Source organism: Gopherus flavomarginatus, chromosome 4, assembly GCF_025201925.1.
Source record: "Gopherus flavomarginatus isolate rGopFla2 chromosome 4, rGopFla2.mat.asm, whole genome shotgun sequence".
Taxonomy (NCBI): domain Eukaryota; kingdom Metazoa; phylum Chordata; order Testudines; family Testudinidae; genus Gopherus; species Gopherus flavomarginatus.
This window is the reverse complement of record NC_066620.1, coordinates 82,271,786-82,289,585: the sequence shown is the minus strand read 5'-3', so window position 1 is coordinate 82,289,585 and position 17,800 is coordinate 82,271,786. Positions and strand designations below refer to the sequence as shown.

Here is a 17,800-nt window from a genome sequence, read left to right as displayed (position 1 = left end):
CTACTCCCTTGTTCTTGTGCTATGAAACACAGAGAAAGAAAGCTCCCTATCTTCATTACTTTCATCATGTCCATGCTTATATTTCTCCTTTCTAAAATAAACAATCCCAATCTTTTCAATCTCTCTGCACATTAGAATTTTTCAATGCCCTTTTTATCACCCTCTCTGAAACCTCTATTTCTGCTGTATCCTTTGAGATAGCATGCAGTTCTGAACACTCTTATTCCCAATGAGGATGTACCAGTTATTTATATAATGGTGTATTATGGTTTTTCATATTATTCCCAATTTGTTCCTTATGTATTCTAACACTGTTTGCTTTTTAGACCGTAGCTACATACCAAGACAAAGTCTTCACTGAGCTGTCCACAGTGACGCCAATTTTTTTTTTCCTGAGTTGATAACAGTTTGTTTAGAACCCTATGAGATGTATGGTTAACTATTTTTTTCCCTTTGTGTGTGTATCACTTTGCATATATGAACACTGATTTTCACTTGACATATTGCACATTCATCTAGATGGGTCCATTCCTTCTGCATTTCTTCCAGGCCTTCTCCAGATTTGATTAAGCTAAATAACTTTCTGTCTTCTGTAAATTTTGCTACCTGACTGCTTGCTCATCCTCTTTCCAGACCATTAATAAATACAGTAAACAGTATCAGACTTAATAAAGAACCTTGAGGCATCCCACTATTAAACTTCTGCAGACGATGAAAACTGACCATTTATTCATATGCTTTGTTCCTGTCTCTAAGCCAGTTTTTGATCCATGACAATTTTTTGCCTCTCACCCATGACAAAGTAAGTTTTTTTAGAAGCTTCTTGTCAAAGGCCTTTAAAAGTCTAAAAAATTATGTCAACTGGTTCTCCATGCTTGACTGACATATTTAAAGTGATATCAACCGATATCTCCCATCAAATGTAACGGCTTAATAATTACTAAACTAAATAATCAATGGTTTACCTGCCATAGAGAGAACTTTCTGAAAGTGCATCCAGGAATGGTCCAATAATAAACTGGAGAGAGAAAAATTAAATTTACATTAAAACCAATCATGAAATTTTATACATGCACTAACTAGATTTATTTTACTTGTGGTAAACAAGATAAAAGAAGGATTCTTACTGATGAGAGAGACTTTTATCATTACTAACCTACAGCAGCAGGGGATTAAGCAATGAGCTTTGTACAGTCAGTCATTTTTGCTAGAACACCACCACTAAAAGAGCAGCGGTTTGCCTATTTGGTATAGAAGTTGGGCTACTGAGGAGAGGATGTAACCTGATTCAAGGAACAAGAAAGGCATTAATATTAGTTGCACATGGAAGTTGAAAGGAGGAAGAAAGTGAGTCTTCACTGATCACTAATAAAAATGTTAAGTAAAAACAGTCAACTTAAAAAAAAAAACAAAAACCCAACAACTGTTCCCCACTACTGTTCATAAGTAGGGCCCTACCAAATTCATGGCCATGAAAAATGCATCATGGGCTGTGAAATCTGATCCTACCCGTGAAATCTGGCTATTGTAGGGGAGACCAGATTTCACAGAGTTGGGTGACTGGAGAGCAGCAGCTGCTGGCCAGAGCCCAGCTCTGCAGGCAGCATTGCCACCAGCAACAACGCTTTACTTCTGCGCTGCTGCTGGCGGTCGCGCTGCCTTTAGAGCAAGGCACCCGGCCAGCTGCTATCCTCCATCTGCCCAGCTTTTAAGGCAGCAGCACAGAAGTAAGGGTGGCAATACCACAACCCCCCTACCATCGCCTTGCGACACCCCCCACACACACACAACCCTCTTTTGGGTTGGGACCCCCATGGTTACAATACCATGACAACTCAGATTTAAATATCTGAAACCATGAAATTTATTATTTTTTAAATCTTATGACAGTGAAATTGGCCAAAATGGACCATGAATTTGGTAGGACCCTATTCATAAGTAACCTTTAAGAGTACTATAATTGAAAAAGAAAAAAAAACACATTTTCACTTTGTACATTTCACAGCACTTGGTGTATAGTCAGTTCCTCTACTATAATCCCCTACAATCTATTTTCCATTTGGGTCTGTTTTTCATAAAACAAAAAGGAAAAAAAATTTTTTTTTACAAAATAAGAAAAAAAAAAATTAGAACCATAACACTGACAGGAGTACTCAGAGGGATATATTGTAATTGTAGATATTTTTAACCTTTTTAAAGCTGACTATTAATCAAGTTGGTGTCACTTTAATGAGAGATTGACTAACTGTATAAATCAGAAATGTTGGCTTTTGAGCTACCTGCAAGCTATTTCTTGTAAGTGGGCCTGGATAGAGTACAGAATAGATCATTTATACCCTGCGAGATGTAAGTGAACTACTAAATCTATGCAAATGCAATATGCTATTACAACAGTAAAACTGAGAGTGTAGTTTTAACAGCTATAATAATTCTTGATCATATAGTAAGACAGACTTTTTTCATAATTTAATATAAGAGATACAGTAAAAAAAATCATTATTCAACAATCTCCAGGGATATCAGAACCTTCCCACAATAAGAGGGGATTAACCATCAGGCTTCAAAGTCTGTCCTTAGAATAGTGAAACGCTGAGCATGGACTTCAAAACCTCCTCAGTAATCTCCTTCGTGGCCAGATGGTTCTGCTGAACCGAGGTGATCAACAGCTCCAGTTCTGAAAAAGCTGAGGAGCTCTACAGAACTGGAACATCAGCAACTCTCAGGGAGAAAGAGATCATATCCAACCTTCATATAAAAAAAGTCCCAGTTAAATGGGATTCAACTAATTAAGGCTAGACTACACTGGTCCCTGAAATAAGGATTTGTGGTTAAATGATAAGGAACACTGCAATAGGCACTCTTTCTTTGACTAACGTAATCTTAGCCCTGAGATCACTTCTAAATAACGTCATTACTATTGACATAGCTAAATTTGGTATGGTTTTATAGAATTTGTCTAACAACAACTCATGATTTAGGTAATCAATTTAGGAAATATTTCCAGTTAAAATATCTATTTATCCTGGAAAATAGTTGGGAGGGAGGTTGGTTAGGGGAATGCTCTTACCTCTGAAAATCCTGGTGAATTTGGAAGACGTTTTGTTTCATAAATCTCTAGAAATTGAGCAACACCTTCTCTTGTCAAAGTTTTGTTTTCACTCTCAAACATCCTTTTGTAAATGCACATATGCCATGATGGGTGAAACAACCAACAACCTGGTACAAAGATGACAACTTTAACTCGTGTCAAATGATAGCGACATCAGCATGTAATCTGTCTAGTAGTAAATTTTTTTAAAAGTGTATCAAAATAAAGTGCAAAATATTGAAGGTATCATGACATGATGGTTGGCCATTACAAAACACTATTTAGAAAGATGTTATACAGGTAGCTATTTATCTGGTGTCTAAAATGTGCTCTTCTCTAAAAACACAATATAAACATTTATTAACATAGCTTTAAAAACTTACCCAATGCTTTCTAGCCTAAAGACTAAAACTAATAGCAAGAGTGAAAAATACTTGTTTCCTTTTCCCCTCCAAGCCACTCCCTCTGTAATTCAAAGCAATAAACAGCTATCTACTATATTTACTTGTCACAAACTGTCAACTATTTATTTAACAGATTACAATTTAACTTACTACTCATAATTTATTTTGGTTAGATCTTTATTCCCTTCTCAGATTCACTCTATCATGGTGTATCTTTCCTAGTGTTGCCTCTGGTATCCAGTTCCTTCCTCTCCTTTGCCTACTGCAATGTTGCCCAGGCAGCCTGGCTCAGAACCTCCCTCCCCAACATGTGAGCCAGGGAAAAGAACTTAAAACTGGCTTCATTGTTCATATTCCTGGCTCCCTGGGCCAGGCTGCTGCACTGTTCTCCTGGCATTCTAGATGGCCATCTTATTCTCTAGCTCCCGCTGCTATCTGGCTATCTTAAGCAAAAGTAAACCCAGTGGAAATGGGCCTATTTGTGAGGTGGGAGGGATGAGAATTAAAGGAATTTCATGGTGATAGAATAAGTAACTTTGCTGCAGATACTGGTCTAAACAACACTGACTGTCAGCACTGAAATCAACAGCACCGGTAGGTCATGTCTCACTTCAGACAGTAGCAGGGGGAATTGAGCCATAGTTCTCACTCTGACTTTGGTACCGTAAGACTCATGAGATGATGTGTGCAAAGAGTGATGATGACCCGAGTCTCGAGTGCTTGAGTAGCCCTTCCTGGGTCTTGATTCAAGTTTTTATACCAAAGAACAAACAAACAGTCTTTGGAACCTTGTGAGAAGATCCTAGCGAATGTGACATCTCTCCTCCTCATGCAATCTAGAAGTCTTTGAATCCTTGTCAGGGGAAGCAGATGCAGAGCTTCAGGGGCAGCAGATGCAGAGCTTCAGGTACACTTCTAGTCAGTATATACCTCAGCTCTGCCAACTTCTGTATGGACTAGATCAGGGGCTGGATGCACTGATTGTTCAATAAAGTAGTCCCTCAAACACACCTCTTGTTATTTGTGTCCTCTTCTTGAATGACTTGCAGATGTCTACATTTCTCTCTCACATGCCTCTCTCCCAAGAATATGAGGCATCTGATGTAAGCATCGCTCACTTGTGGGCATAACAGCCCTGCAGAAGGACAATGCTTGAAGGCCAGAGAATTCTGCATTTCAAAGCTAATGCTGGAGGCTTTGATAAAAATATCAAAGGAAAGTCCCATCCAGAATGGAAGAAGAATTAAAACTAGTAAGCGATCTACTAACACTACTCTATTTACACTAACATTTACAAGATAGTAAGTGATAAACGTGAGCGAGAGGGGGCCACTGGCACCAGACTCACAGGGAGCTCCAACTCCTAGCCACAGGCAATTCAGTTTGAGAGCATGAATAATTCTATGGGCAAGTTAATAACAGAAAGGTAAAGGAGGTGTCACTCGATACATAAAAATCTACAGAATCATCATTTCAGTGGTGTCACCCTGTATATCATGACAGGGAAGATTTGCTACTCTCCCAGCTCCAGGTCGTGGAAATTTTGCTAGTACAATGTCATCAGAAACGGACAGAATTGGGTATCCTTTGAAAGCCCTTTTTCTCCCACAAACACAATGGTACCAAACACAAACAAACTTAGAACAATTATGTAGATATATATATATTCAAGAAAATGTTTAAAACAATCAACTTTTTTTTAATTATACTTTAGCACAAGCATGTCAAAAATGCAGCCATCACAAAATTAAATTGTGGCTCTCAACTGACAGTACTGAATTATCAGTTAATGCTCATAAAACGATAGCTAATTCCAATATGATCAGCCTTTGACTTGGCACTACACGAGATGCCAGAATGAATGACCTGTGTATAAATCCTGCCAATCACAGCACCGAGCCCCACTGATTGCTCAGTTCATTTAACATTCCTTATGCAGCTGGAACACATCTGCAGAATTGAATCAAAACGTGTCATGGGCCTGTTCGACAGGAGAAGGCTAAACGAGAGAAGATATGAGCAATCAGAAGGCACAAAATCAAGATGTTGGGAACAAAATTAATCAAGAAACCCAAGGCATGCAGAGAAAAAAATGCTTGAATCGTCTATGCATTAATAGTAGCAGTTCAAGTAACCAAACTGGAATTGCTCGTTTATGAACATAAATTTGATCTAACTGGTATTGCTGAACCCTGGTGGGATGATTCAAATAACTGGAATGTTAACATCAATAGTTATAACTGATTTAGGAAGGACTGAGTGGGCAAAAGAGGAGAGGGAATGGCAGTCTACATCAAATATGGCTTTACCTGTCTCCGAGTCACCGATCAAGATCATTTTCTTCTGAGTTAATGCTTATGAATCAATAACCTCACAGACAACGCACAAGATGAATGATCGGACACATAGATCAACACAATTTGTTGGAGAAGAACCAATATGGCTTTTGTAAAGAGAAATCCTGTCTCACAAATCTATAAGAATTCTTTGCGGACAGTCAACAAACATGTGGACAAAGGTGATCCAATGGATATCGTGTACTTGGACTTTCAGAAAGCTTTTGACAAGGTCCCTCACCAAAGGCTCTTAAGCAAACAAAGCAGTCATTGGATAAGAGGGAAGGTCCTTCCATGGATCAGTAACTGGTTAAAAGATAAAAAACAAAGGGTAGGTATAAATGGTCAGTTTTCAGAATGGAGGGAGGTAAAATAGTGGTGTCCCCCAGGGAACTGTACTGGGATCAGTGCTGTTCAACATACTCAAACGATCTGGAAAAAGGGGTAACCAGTGAGGTAGCAAAATTTGGAGACAATTCAAAATTACTCAAAATAATTACTCGGTCATTATCCCATTCGTTTATAAGCCAACCCCCCCAAAATGGATAGGTAAAAAACAGCAAAAACTGTATGACCCTTTCATAAGCTGACCCCATATTTCAGGGGTTGGAAAACTTTGGCTCCTGGCCCATCACAGTAAGCTGCTGGCGGGTTGGGATGGTTTGTTTACCTTGAGCATTCACAGGCATGGAAGCCCTCAGCTCCCAGCAGCCATAGTTCGCCGTTCCCAGACAATGGAAGCTGCGGGAAGTGGCGCCACTTCCCGCAGCTCCCATTGGCTGGGAACGGTAAACCGCGGCCACAGGGAGCTGAGGGGCTCCATGCCTACAGACGCTCTAGATAAACAAAACAACGATGTATTAGATATACAATTAAATGATTCCACAGAGTTTTAAATCATCACATTTTGGTGTAGACCCTTTTATAAGCCAACCCCCGCTCTTTGATGAGTCACTTTTTAACCAAAAATATTTGGCTTATGAATGAGTATATATGGTAAGTCCAAAGCATACTGCAAAAAGTTACCAAGGGACCTCACAAAGCTGGGTGACTGGGCAACAAAATGGCAGATGAAATTCAGTGTTGATATTTGCAGAGTAATGCACATTGGAAAACATAATCCCATCTATACATAAAAATGACGGGGTCTAAATTACTGTTACCACTCAAGAAAGATCTTGGAGACACTGTGGATAGTTCTCTGAAAACATCCACTGAATGCGCGGTGGTAGTCAAAAAAAGCTAACAGAATGTTAGGAACCATTAGGAAAGGGATAAATAAAAAGACAGAAACTATCAATGCCATTACATAAATCCCTAGTATGCCCATACTTTGAATACAGCACACAGTTTTGGTTGCCCTATCTCAAAAATATATATTAGAATTGGAAAAGGTACAAAGAAGGGCAACAAAAATTAAGGATATGAAACAGCTTCCATATGAGGAGAGATTAAAAAGACTGGGACTTTTCAGCTTCGAAAAGAGACAAGAAAGGAGGATATGATAGAGATCTATAAAAACATGAATGTGCGAAGAAAATGAATAAGGAAGTGTTATTTACTCTTTACAATTTACAAAGACCATGCATCACCCAATGAAATTAAAAGGCACTAGGTTTAAAATTAACAAATAAAGTACTTATTCACACAATACAGTCAATCTGTGGAACTCGTTGCCAGAGGATGTTGTGAAGGCCATGTCACAATCAATAAGCTACTGTCTCACACTTGTATGAAGGACAAGTTAACTGCATACTTTGCAGGGGAAATGCTACAACAGGAAAAAACTGCTCGAAGAATTTTGTCATCACATGAAAGAAGAAAGCTGAACAGTGTGGAGTTTCTTCAGTAAAGGACACTAAAATCATCTTGCATCAATGACTAGAGAGAGTTGCAACTAAAATCCAGATTTTTGCACAAGACTCTACCCGAGACTTCCATGAGATTCTGTTTTTGTGCCTTCTGCTAGGGATCAGAATTGCTGTATAATCCTCAGAAATGTGTCCCTATCATTCAAAGCATTAAAAGCCGCTGCACTGCCAGGTGTCCATGCCCTTTTAGGATGTGATACTACTGGAAGACTGGCATGAAAAACCAACTTATCTTACTGGAAAGCATCTGATTCAGCCTTCGAAAATTCTCCCCTCACTCTGAAGGGGCTCGGAATGGCTGAGACAGTCATAAATGCACTGAAGAAGTTCATAACATGTGTTTACCATTTGAAAACTAACAGTACAACACTTGCAGAGATACAATGGTGGGTGTTTTCCATGAAACTGACAAACAAAGAAAAATTGCCAGGGATAAGGGACGCATTTATACTTGCTATCAAGAAGGCAAGAAATGGAACAGTTCTGGGATGATCAAACACATCCAAAGCAATCCTCCCCTTTCAGGCATCGATAGGTCTTGGAGAACAGACTGATCACACCAGATGCACTCCCAAATCAATCCTTCAGCTAATCAAATGCTTGCCTGCAAAGACCAGATGTTTGCCACCTAACAAATTTATGGCCAGCGGCTTTCCCTAAACAAAGATGTATGAGCGTGGCGCAAACAATAACAGTGTTACCACACAGATTCATAGATTCTAGGACTGGAAGGGACCTCGAGAGGTCATCGAGTCCAGTCCCTTGCCCTCATGGCAGGACCAAATACTGTCTAGACCATCCCTGATAGACATTTATCTAACCTACTCTTAAATATTCCAGAGATGGAGATTGCACAACCTCCCTTAGTAATTTATTCCAGTGTTTAACCACCCTTACAATTACAAACTTTTTCCTAATGTCCAACCTAAACCTCCCTTGCTGCAGTTTGAGCCCACTGCTTCTTGTTCCATCCTTAGAGGCTAAGATGAACAAGTTTTCTTCCTCCTCATGACCACCCTTTTAGATACCTGAAAACTGCTATCATGTCTCCTCTCAGTCTTCTCTTTTTCAAACTCAACAAACCCAATTCTTTTAGCCTTCCTTCGTAGGTCATGTTCTCTAGACCTTTAATCATTCTTGTTGCTCTTCTCTGGACCCTCTCCAATTTCTCCAAATCTTTCTTGAAATGTAGTGCCCAGAACTGGACACAATACTTCAGTTGAGGCCTAACCGGAACAGAGTGGAAGAATGACTTCTCGTGTCTTCCTCGCAACACACCTGTTAATGCATCCCAGAATCATGTTTGCTTTTTTTGCAACAGCACCACACTGTTGACTCATATTCAGCTTGTGGTCCACTATAACCCTTAGATCCCTTTCTGCTGTACTTCTTCCTAGACAGTCTCTTCCCATTCTGCATGTGTGAAACTGATTGTTCCTTCCTAAGTGGAGCACTTTCCATTTGTCTTTATTAAACTTCATCTTGTTTACCTCAGACCATTTCCCCAATTTGTCCAGATCATTTTGAATTATGACCCTATCTTCCAAAGCAGTTGCAATCCCTCCCAGTTAGGTATCATCTGCAAATTTAATAAGCGTACTTTCTATGCTAATATCTAAGTCATTGATGAAGATATTGACCAGAGACAATCCCAAAACGCACCCCTGCAGAACCCCACTTGTTATACCTTTAAAGCAGGATTGGGAACCATTAATAACTACTCTCTGAATACGGTTATCCAGCCATTTATGCACCCACCTTATAGTAGCCCCATCTAAGTTGTATTTGCCTAGTTCATTGATAAGAATATCATGCGAGACTGTATCAAATGCCTTACTAAAGTCTAGGTATATTACATCCACCGCTTCTCCCTTATCCATAAGGCTCATTATCCTATCAAAGAAGGCTATCAGTCTACATGATGTCTAGCAGTGGTAGCTGGAGACAACACTGATGATAACTTTGATGAATAAACGTTTCCAGTTCTACATGTCAAGGTTAACTTCCCTAAGATTACCAAAGATCAAAGTCTTTTTCATGTACACAATGCATACCTGTGTTGAAGTATAATTTAAAAAAAAAAAAAATTTAACATTTTCATGATTATGTCTACATAACTGTTCTGGTTTTATAATATTTGGTGATTTGTATTCGTGGGAGAAAGGGCTTTTAAATGGCACTCAACTCAGTCTATTTCCGACAACATCGTATTAGCAAAATTTCCAACAACCAGAGGACCTGAAGCTGGCAGCAAGTCCACCCACCACAATGCAGAGGGTGACGCCACTGCAATGATGATTCTGTAGATTTTTATGAATCAAATGACACCTCCTCCCTTGCCTTTCTATCACTAACTTGCCCGTGGAATGAGATTTTACTACATTATGCTCCCAGATACCATAGTAAGAAGAAACTGAAGTGGGGTGATTTCACTCTTTATAGCCGCAACTGGAGGCACCAGGAAGCTCATGAAAACTCTCTGACTCAAGTGCACTCAACACACACACACACAGAGCTAAGTGAAACAGACACGAGTACTCAAAGAATTAGGGGTTCTTGCCACGAAATTAGATTCCATCTTACTTCGGAGCACAGTGGACCCTGACAAAGTATGTTTGGTGGATAGTCTATAAATCAATATGGAAAGCAATTCTGGATAGGACATACATTTAGTTAAAAGATAGTTATTTCAAGTGAATGGTAAGGAAAAAACATTACCATACAAATGAAAATAAAATAACATCTGAAAACAGTTACCTTACCTTTTTCTGATAACGCATATTCATACAAACTGTTTAACTTTGGTAAGACTGGCTTTATAACATGTATCTGAAATTCAAAAGCAGATTTTATGTAATTAATTTAGTTCAACACTCAAAACCAAAAAGTTGGTATCATAGCTATACTTATGGGTTAGAATTTGCTCTGTTACACTAGCATAAAACTGGAGTGACTTTATTTAAATTAAGAGTTACTCTGAATCAGTACCTTTTGTAATTAATCCTAGGATCTGGTGCATGGTACTTAAAGTTAGTTTACAGATTTCTTATTGAACTGCCTTCACTGTCATGCTGTCCTATCACACCAACCACCGCACTTAACCATCAGCAATTGACATTTTCATTCATGATTGAAAACAACTTGTGGATTTTCAATTCAATAAAACGGCACAATATATTTACTAAAATTTGAAGTTTTAGTTAAGCAAGAAAATTGTAGGCGTTATTTCTCTCAGAAAAGGCTATCTGTTGATACATTTCATTTTAGACAGTGAAGAAGTGCAAATGGTTTGACTGCAGGTGATGGATAGGACCCTACCAAATTGACAGCCATGAAAAACATGTCATGGGCCATGAAATCAGACCTCCCCCAAGAAATCTAGCTACTGGAAGGGTGGGAGAGAGTGGGGCTAGGGGCTCCTACCGTCCACCAGGCTCCAGCTGGCTGGGGAGAGATGGGATTTCCTCTTCCCCTGCACAGCCACTTTCGAGGGGAGATCAGACCCACCTCTGGATACCTCCCCTTATTGCAGGAAGCTCCCTGGCTGCTGCCAGCTCTGAAGGCTCCCAGCAGCATGGAGGAGATCAGACCCATCTCCATCTCCAGGAATCTCCTCTGGCTGCAGGAAGCTCCGCAGCTGCTGCCTTCTCAGCCCAGCACCGAAGGCAGCATAGAAGAGAGGGTGGCAATCCCACGACCCCCCTTCATCAACTTTGCAATCCCCCATAACCTCTTTTTGGGTCAGGACCCCCATGGTTACAACACCATGAAATTACAGGTGTAAACATCTGAAAATATGAAATTGACCAATTTTAAAACCTTCCAGCCATGAAATTGATCAAAATGAACCCTGAACTTGGTAGGGTCCTAGTGACGGGCTTTACAGACCCCACACTATGGATAAAAGGAGTAAAGCAACAGTATTGTGCCCAGAAGGCCCCACCTCTCAGCAGCTGCCAGGCATGTTCCCTATGGAGGATCTGCTTAAACGGGAAGCTCTGGCAGTCAGCAGGAGGGAAGAGTGAAGGGGAGACTGGCTGCAAGAAGGCAAATATAGCTGAAGCAGAGCAATATATAGGGGGAAGACTGAGACTGTGAGTAAGACATTGCCAGGAGACCAGGGTCTTGCCCCCTCTTCTCTCTGACCCAAGGGAACAAGTGGACTTTGGGAGCGAGCTGGAAATCTCCCCCTGCAGCTGGAGCTCTGAATTACTGAGACTGTGCAAGGATGGGAAACTGAATGCAATAATGAAATCTGATTTTCATCATCAGCTAAGTGACTTACCCAAAGTCTTTCAGCAAACTCAAATCAGGTCTCCCAACTGCAACCCTCTGCTCTACCCACTAGAGTTACTGTTGTCTCAAAGAAGTTATGATTCAATCACACTAACTTATAAAAGCTACATGTTAAATGTTTTGCATATGAAAACCAGAAAGTCTAAGGCAAAAGACTTATAAAGCTGTAACAGGCTGTGAAAGTAAAATAAATTATATAGTAAAAATAGAAAGGATTAAAGAAATGCAGTCTGTACCTTTAAGCAAAACTGTTGGAATGCTGCAGTCCAGGTGTCAGAAATACAAACATTAACATAGAACAATTGCACCGTTTAAGGGCAATTGGTAAAGTATTAGCCTTAAATCAATAACAGTTAGTAAAAAAATAAAATATGCATGCTGTGCCCCAGGTAAATTTTCCTGTTTTGCTTCCTTTGTCCCTTTGTCTAATTCCCGCTCTTTTATCTGTATAAATAAAACTGTTTGGGCCTTGCATGGCCACTCACATATTCTAAATGTTACTGGCAAAGCGCTGCGCTAATAAACAAAGTGGTCTAACAAATTGTAAGTCCTGATTCTAACTTTAACAAGGCTATTTAAACATTCTTGTTAAAGCAAGATTACTAGTTTGTGATATCTGAACAAAATGTGTGATTGACAATACTGTTCAGCATATGAACATATAATCAAAAATACTCGACATGTTATACACAAACTTAAAGTACACTTACCTGATTTCCTTCCAGAGTCTCCATTATTAAAATGTAATTTTCCCAAAATTGCAAGAGTTTGTCATTCTTTTCCACAGACCACCAGAAAAGACTTGGTTCTAATTGAAAATATTAAATGGTTTAAATTACAAAAATATTTCTGCTCCTATTCTTCAAGCAAAAAGTTATATAATGCGGTCTCCAGCATGAGTTATCATCACCAAGAAGTGATAACACAGGACTTGATCCTATAGTCTTTTCACTCCTACTAATATCAACAGTTTTTCCTCAACAAGAGCTGAAAAAAAATCAAATTTTGCAATCTACTTAATTTTAACGGCAATTTCCCATGTGGCTGAAGTGAAAATATATGAACATTCACAGATTCGCCTGATAAACCCATTTAAGATTAGATAGAAAACTGTGACCAGGCTAATCACCTGTCAGAATTTGCTATTCTTTCCAGATCTCATCACTTGTTTTTCCAATAATAGTAACTCATATTTTGTTATCTGCTGCATAAATGGTAAACTGACATGAAAGTGATACTTCTCTGAATCTGCTAGCAATAGCAGAAGTAGGGAGATTGAGTGTTTTATCACTTTGTGGGGATGTTGGATTGCAGATTTTATTTTTTAATTAATATTTTGCGCTCGCTTAAGTAGCTTGCCCACAATTACACAGGAAACCCAAGAAAACAGAACCATGTTATATTCATGCCATGTGCTTTTAATGACAGTGCAACAATCTTGAAAGTTTCAAATATCTGAGACTTCAAATATTTGAAACTGTTAACGGAGAATCTTGCTCCTACCCCTTAAAAACCAAGTGCTAAATTATGCCTTGCTGAGTGGGTGAGGCATGAGCAGGGCCAGCAACCCTTCCCCATGCCATTTCAAGACAGCCCTCAATGGCCAGGCTTCCAGCACTGGGGGATAGAAGGGGGAACTAGCTGGTACAACTGCCAACCCTAGAAGCCCTACAGTGTATATTTCAAGATGCACTTTTTCCAGTGATCTCCCAGACTTCTGAGTTAAGACTTCCATAATAGTCTACAAGACTGACTAGTCATCATGTGAAGAGCGTTGACATAGAAAGTATTCTGCAAAACGAAAGATCCTCTTGAGAGGCTACAAAATGGGTCAAAATTTGGAATGCACCTTTGCCCACTGTCTACCTCCATCTTTACTTAAGCCTCGGTCAGTGGTTCCTTAGAAAGATGCTTAGTTTCCTTGGCTACTTAGGCAGGGCCCAGGGCTTGTCTGTGCTGATTTTTACCAAGTCTGAAATGAGGCTGTAACATGGTGGACTCCATGAACAGTTTGTTTCCATACTTGATGGTTAACACATGCTTCTGAGCCATGTAACTGCAGAGATTCAACTCAGCTCATAAGTAGTTGTAACAAATGCCAGGGTGTAGGCAGACCCTAACACCATTTTTGTGTGTGTACTGGTTAACCAAATTTGCCTACATTCCTACCTCCCAATGCCCAGTACAAGAGAACAGAAATACAATAATCTCCCAGACACCAACAACTCTGCAGGGTACCTATGGAACAACTATCATCTTGGTACCCAAGCACCGGCAGAACAGGCTGGCTGTGCAGACTGCCCCACAATGCAGTAATGCACAATGGCCGTGCAGGGTGGCAGGCCGTCTAAGCCGCTGCTGTGTGGATATGCCCGGCGGGGTTAGCGAGGGCAGTCGGCCGGGGCTGTCACCCGACTGACAGATGTGGGCTATGTACCGTCTCCATCGTCCGGGGGGCAGGTGCAGTCCGTGCGCAGCTGATCGGACACCTCCACCGCTCGCTTCAGCAGGTAGCGGGCTCGTTTTCGGCACAGTCCGTCCCCGTCGGTGAGTCCCGCCTGCAGCACTCGCCAGAAGCCCCCGCAGAGCCGGGCGTCCAGAGCCGGGCCCTCCCCGCCGCCATCCCCCTCCAGGCCGGGGAACAGCAGGTCGGCCAGGGCCGTCAGGGCCAGCAGGGTCCGGCTCACCCGCCTCTGCTCCCCGCGCCCCGGCAGCAGCCCCGCCCAGACCCGCCGCAGGGCGGTGCGGTTACTGCTCAGCGCGGGCAGCAGCCGCCCCGCCACCAGCGCCGCCGCCGCCTCCTCCCCGGCCTCGCGCCCGCCCGGCCGCACGAGCGCCAGCGCCGCGTCCACCGCCCGCTCCAGCAAGGCCGGCTCCTGCAGCTCGGGGGCCACGGCCACCAGCGCCTCCACCGCCGCCTCGGCGCCCAGCCCGGCCCCCGGCGGCTCGGCCCGCAGCGCCGCCAGCGCCTCCCCGGCCAGCCGCGCCGCCAGCTGCGCCCCGCAGAGCCGGGCGCAGAGCCGCAGAGCCCCGCAGGCGGCTCTCACCAGGCGGCGCCGCTCCGGGCCGGCCGCTCCCCCGCCGCCGCGTAGCAGGGGCCAGCAGCGCCCCAGCGCCACCTCCCAGGCCGCCCGCCGCAGCGCCTCCCCCCCGGCCCCGCCGGCCTCCAGCCACTGCAGCAGGAAGCGGAGGGTCTCCACGCGCTCCACGGAGAGCGGGGCGGCCCCATCCCCGCCGCACACCGCCCGCAGCAGCGCGCAGGGGTCCGGGCTCTGCGCGAGGCCCAGCAGCGCGTCCGCCAGCACCAGCTCCATGGGAAAGGGGTGACCAGGGCGCGCGCGAGTTCAACCGACCGGCCGCGCGACCTGTCACCGCCTCCGTCCTCCGCTGCCCCGCCCCTTCCCCCCAGCAGCCTTTGCGCCAAAGGCGGGTGGGGGGCCCCCCCCATGGTGTTCAAAGTCGGGGGCTGCCCGCCCCAGTGTGGGAAGAGCAGGGTGGTCGCAACCCTCTTGCTACCTCTCGTGTTCACCCTCTGTCTTAGCCAAATTATATGCGGTTAATATTTGGCAGCTCATCTACTTGTTGTTGCAGTGATTTCTGCAGGTCTACTCTGATGGTAGTGACTTTGCCAGTAGTCAGTGATATTAACCCAAATTGGAGAAAGATTATGGGCAAAATTACATGAACTGGAAGATTATTATGCATCCCTGAGACCCTCATTTCATGCAGTTATCAAAAATATATAAATATGGTACCAGCGTGTCATTAAGGTGACCAGATGTCGCGATTTTATAGGGACAGTCCTGATATTTGGGGCTTTTTCTTATATAGGCTCCTATTGCCCTCCACCCCCGTCCCAATTTTTCACACTTGCTGTCCTGTCACCCTGCGTGTCATTATTGACTTTAGCTGCTGTCTTGGATTAATAAAGTGGGAATAGTCCAAAAGGGATTACAAAATTCAGAAAGAAAAAAGAAGTATTGATGGCGTTTTGGGTCCAACGGAAACTTGTCCTCTCATGAAAAGGTATTTCCATGTGGTGCTCTTGTAGGCTCATCATAAGATCCCTCCACCAGGGCTGACAAAGGGCAGGGGCAGAGCCGGTACAAATTACCGGGGCCTGGTGGTCCGGAAAGGGGCCCAGGGCTCAGCTTCCCCAACTTTGTCGGCCCTGTTTAGCCAGTCCGCCCTTGCTGGGGGACCCGAAAAAAAATTTTCACTGGGGCCCAAGCCTGCTCTCGGGGGCCCTGTCCCCCCCAAGCTCTATGCACAGTTTCCCCTCCCCCATTCATATGAGATGGGGCCTCAGATGCCTCTGCAGACACCATCCTTTCCTCTTGAGGCTTCTCTACATGGTCTCAGATCCCTGGGGGGAGGGAGTGCACAGCATCACCCCATCCAGCCCTACTATGATTCCTTGAAGAAGAGAAGAGGCATACAGCCTTAGGCTACACTTGCGAGTTAGTGCGCAATAAAAGAGCCCTGTGCGCACTAGCTCACTCCCTGTCCACACTGGCAAGGCATGTAGAGCGCTCCTGGTACTCCACCTCAGTGAGTGGAATAATGTTTGCTGCGCCCCGCTGGAGCACCGCAGCACCAATGTGGACAACCTGTCCTGTTAATGCGCTCTGATCGGCCTCCAGAAGTGTCCCACAATGCCTCTGGTCATCAGTTTGAACTCTACTGCCCTGCCCTCAGGTGACCAACCATCAGATCCACCCTTTAAATTCTCTGGGAATTTTGAAAATCCCCTTCCTGTTTGCTCAGCTAGGCGTGAAGTGCTCTCAGTGAATCTTTCCAGGTGACCATGCCTCCACGCACCAGGCAATCCCCAGTATGGGGCAATGGCAAGGTGTTGGACGTCATCAGTGTTTTGGGGGAAGGAAGCTGTCCAGTCCCAGCTGTGCTCCAACCATAGGAATTACAATACCTTCGGGCAGATATCAAGGGACATGATGGAAAGGGGCCATGACCAGGATGCTCTGCAGTGCAGGATTAAAGTGAAGGAGCTGCGGAATGCCTACCACAAAACCTGCGAGACAAACGACCACTCCAGTGCTGCCCCCGCGACCTGCCATTTCTACAAAGAGCTGGATGGGATGCTCGAGGGCGACCCCACCTCCACTCCAAGTACCAGCATGGACACTTCAGAGCCCAGTTCAACAAGGCGGCAGGAGGAGGAGGAGGAGGAGGAGGAGCAAAGCGGGAGCAAGTCTGCTGAGGTGGAGGAAGGCAACCCAGAATCCCTAGATGCATGCAGCCAGAAGCTAGTCTCAAGCCAAGAGGAAGGTAGCCAGTCGTGGTGGCCGGTGCTTGGGGAAGGACAAACATCAGAGGAGGTTCCCGGTAAGCAGCATTTTTTTTGGGAAGGAACTTATTTAGGGCAGGCACTTGGGGCGAGGAGGATTAGGGCTGGATGCATGCCTAGATGCGGAATAGGGCAAGATGTGCTTTCTCACATTGTAGTAATCGGCCTCAGTGATCTCTTCAAAGGTCTCATCCAGAACTTGGGCAATGCGTTTGCGCAGGTTTCTCGGGAGAGCCACTGTGGTCCTTGTCCCAGTAAGGCTAACTTGTCCGTACCACTGTGCCATGAGGGGCGGGGGGACCATTGCTGCACACAGGCAAGCTGCATATGGGCCAGGGTGGAAGCCGCATTGCAGTAGAAGACCCTCCCTTGCTTCCCAGGTCACCCTCATAAGCGAGATATCTTCCAGGACAAACTCCTGTGGAAAATGTGGGGACAGTGTTCAGTATAGGGACCCTCTGCCACTGTTGGCTTTCCCCATGGCACAGAAACCCAGA

General features: G+C 43.8%; 1 protein-coding gene across 1 annotated transcript in view; it reads right to left on the bottom strand.

Annotated features, from left to right (window-relative positions):
• Positions 1–15,431, bottom strand: part of TARBP1 (TAR (HIV-1) RNA binding protein 1) — a 116,624-nt gene extending 101,193 nt beyond the window's left edge. The window contains exons 1-5 of the mRNA XM_050951553.1: positions 14,433–15,431; positions 12,706–12,803; positions 10,462–10,528; positions 3,068–3,216; positions 966–1,018 (exon numbers count right to left, since the gene is read on the bottom strand). Of these exons, the coding sequence (XP_050807510.1) occupies positions 966–1,018; positions 3,068–3,216; positions 10,462–10,528; positions 12,706–12,803; positions 14,433–15,309 (1,244 nt within the window). The 5' untranslated portion in view covers positions 15,310–15,431. The remainder of the gene's footprint in view (positions 1–965; positions 1,019–3,067; positions 3,217–10,461; positions 10,529–12,705; positions 12,804–14,432) is intronic.
• Between the last annotated feature and the right edge of the window lie 2,369 nt (positions 15,432–17,800).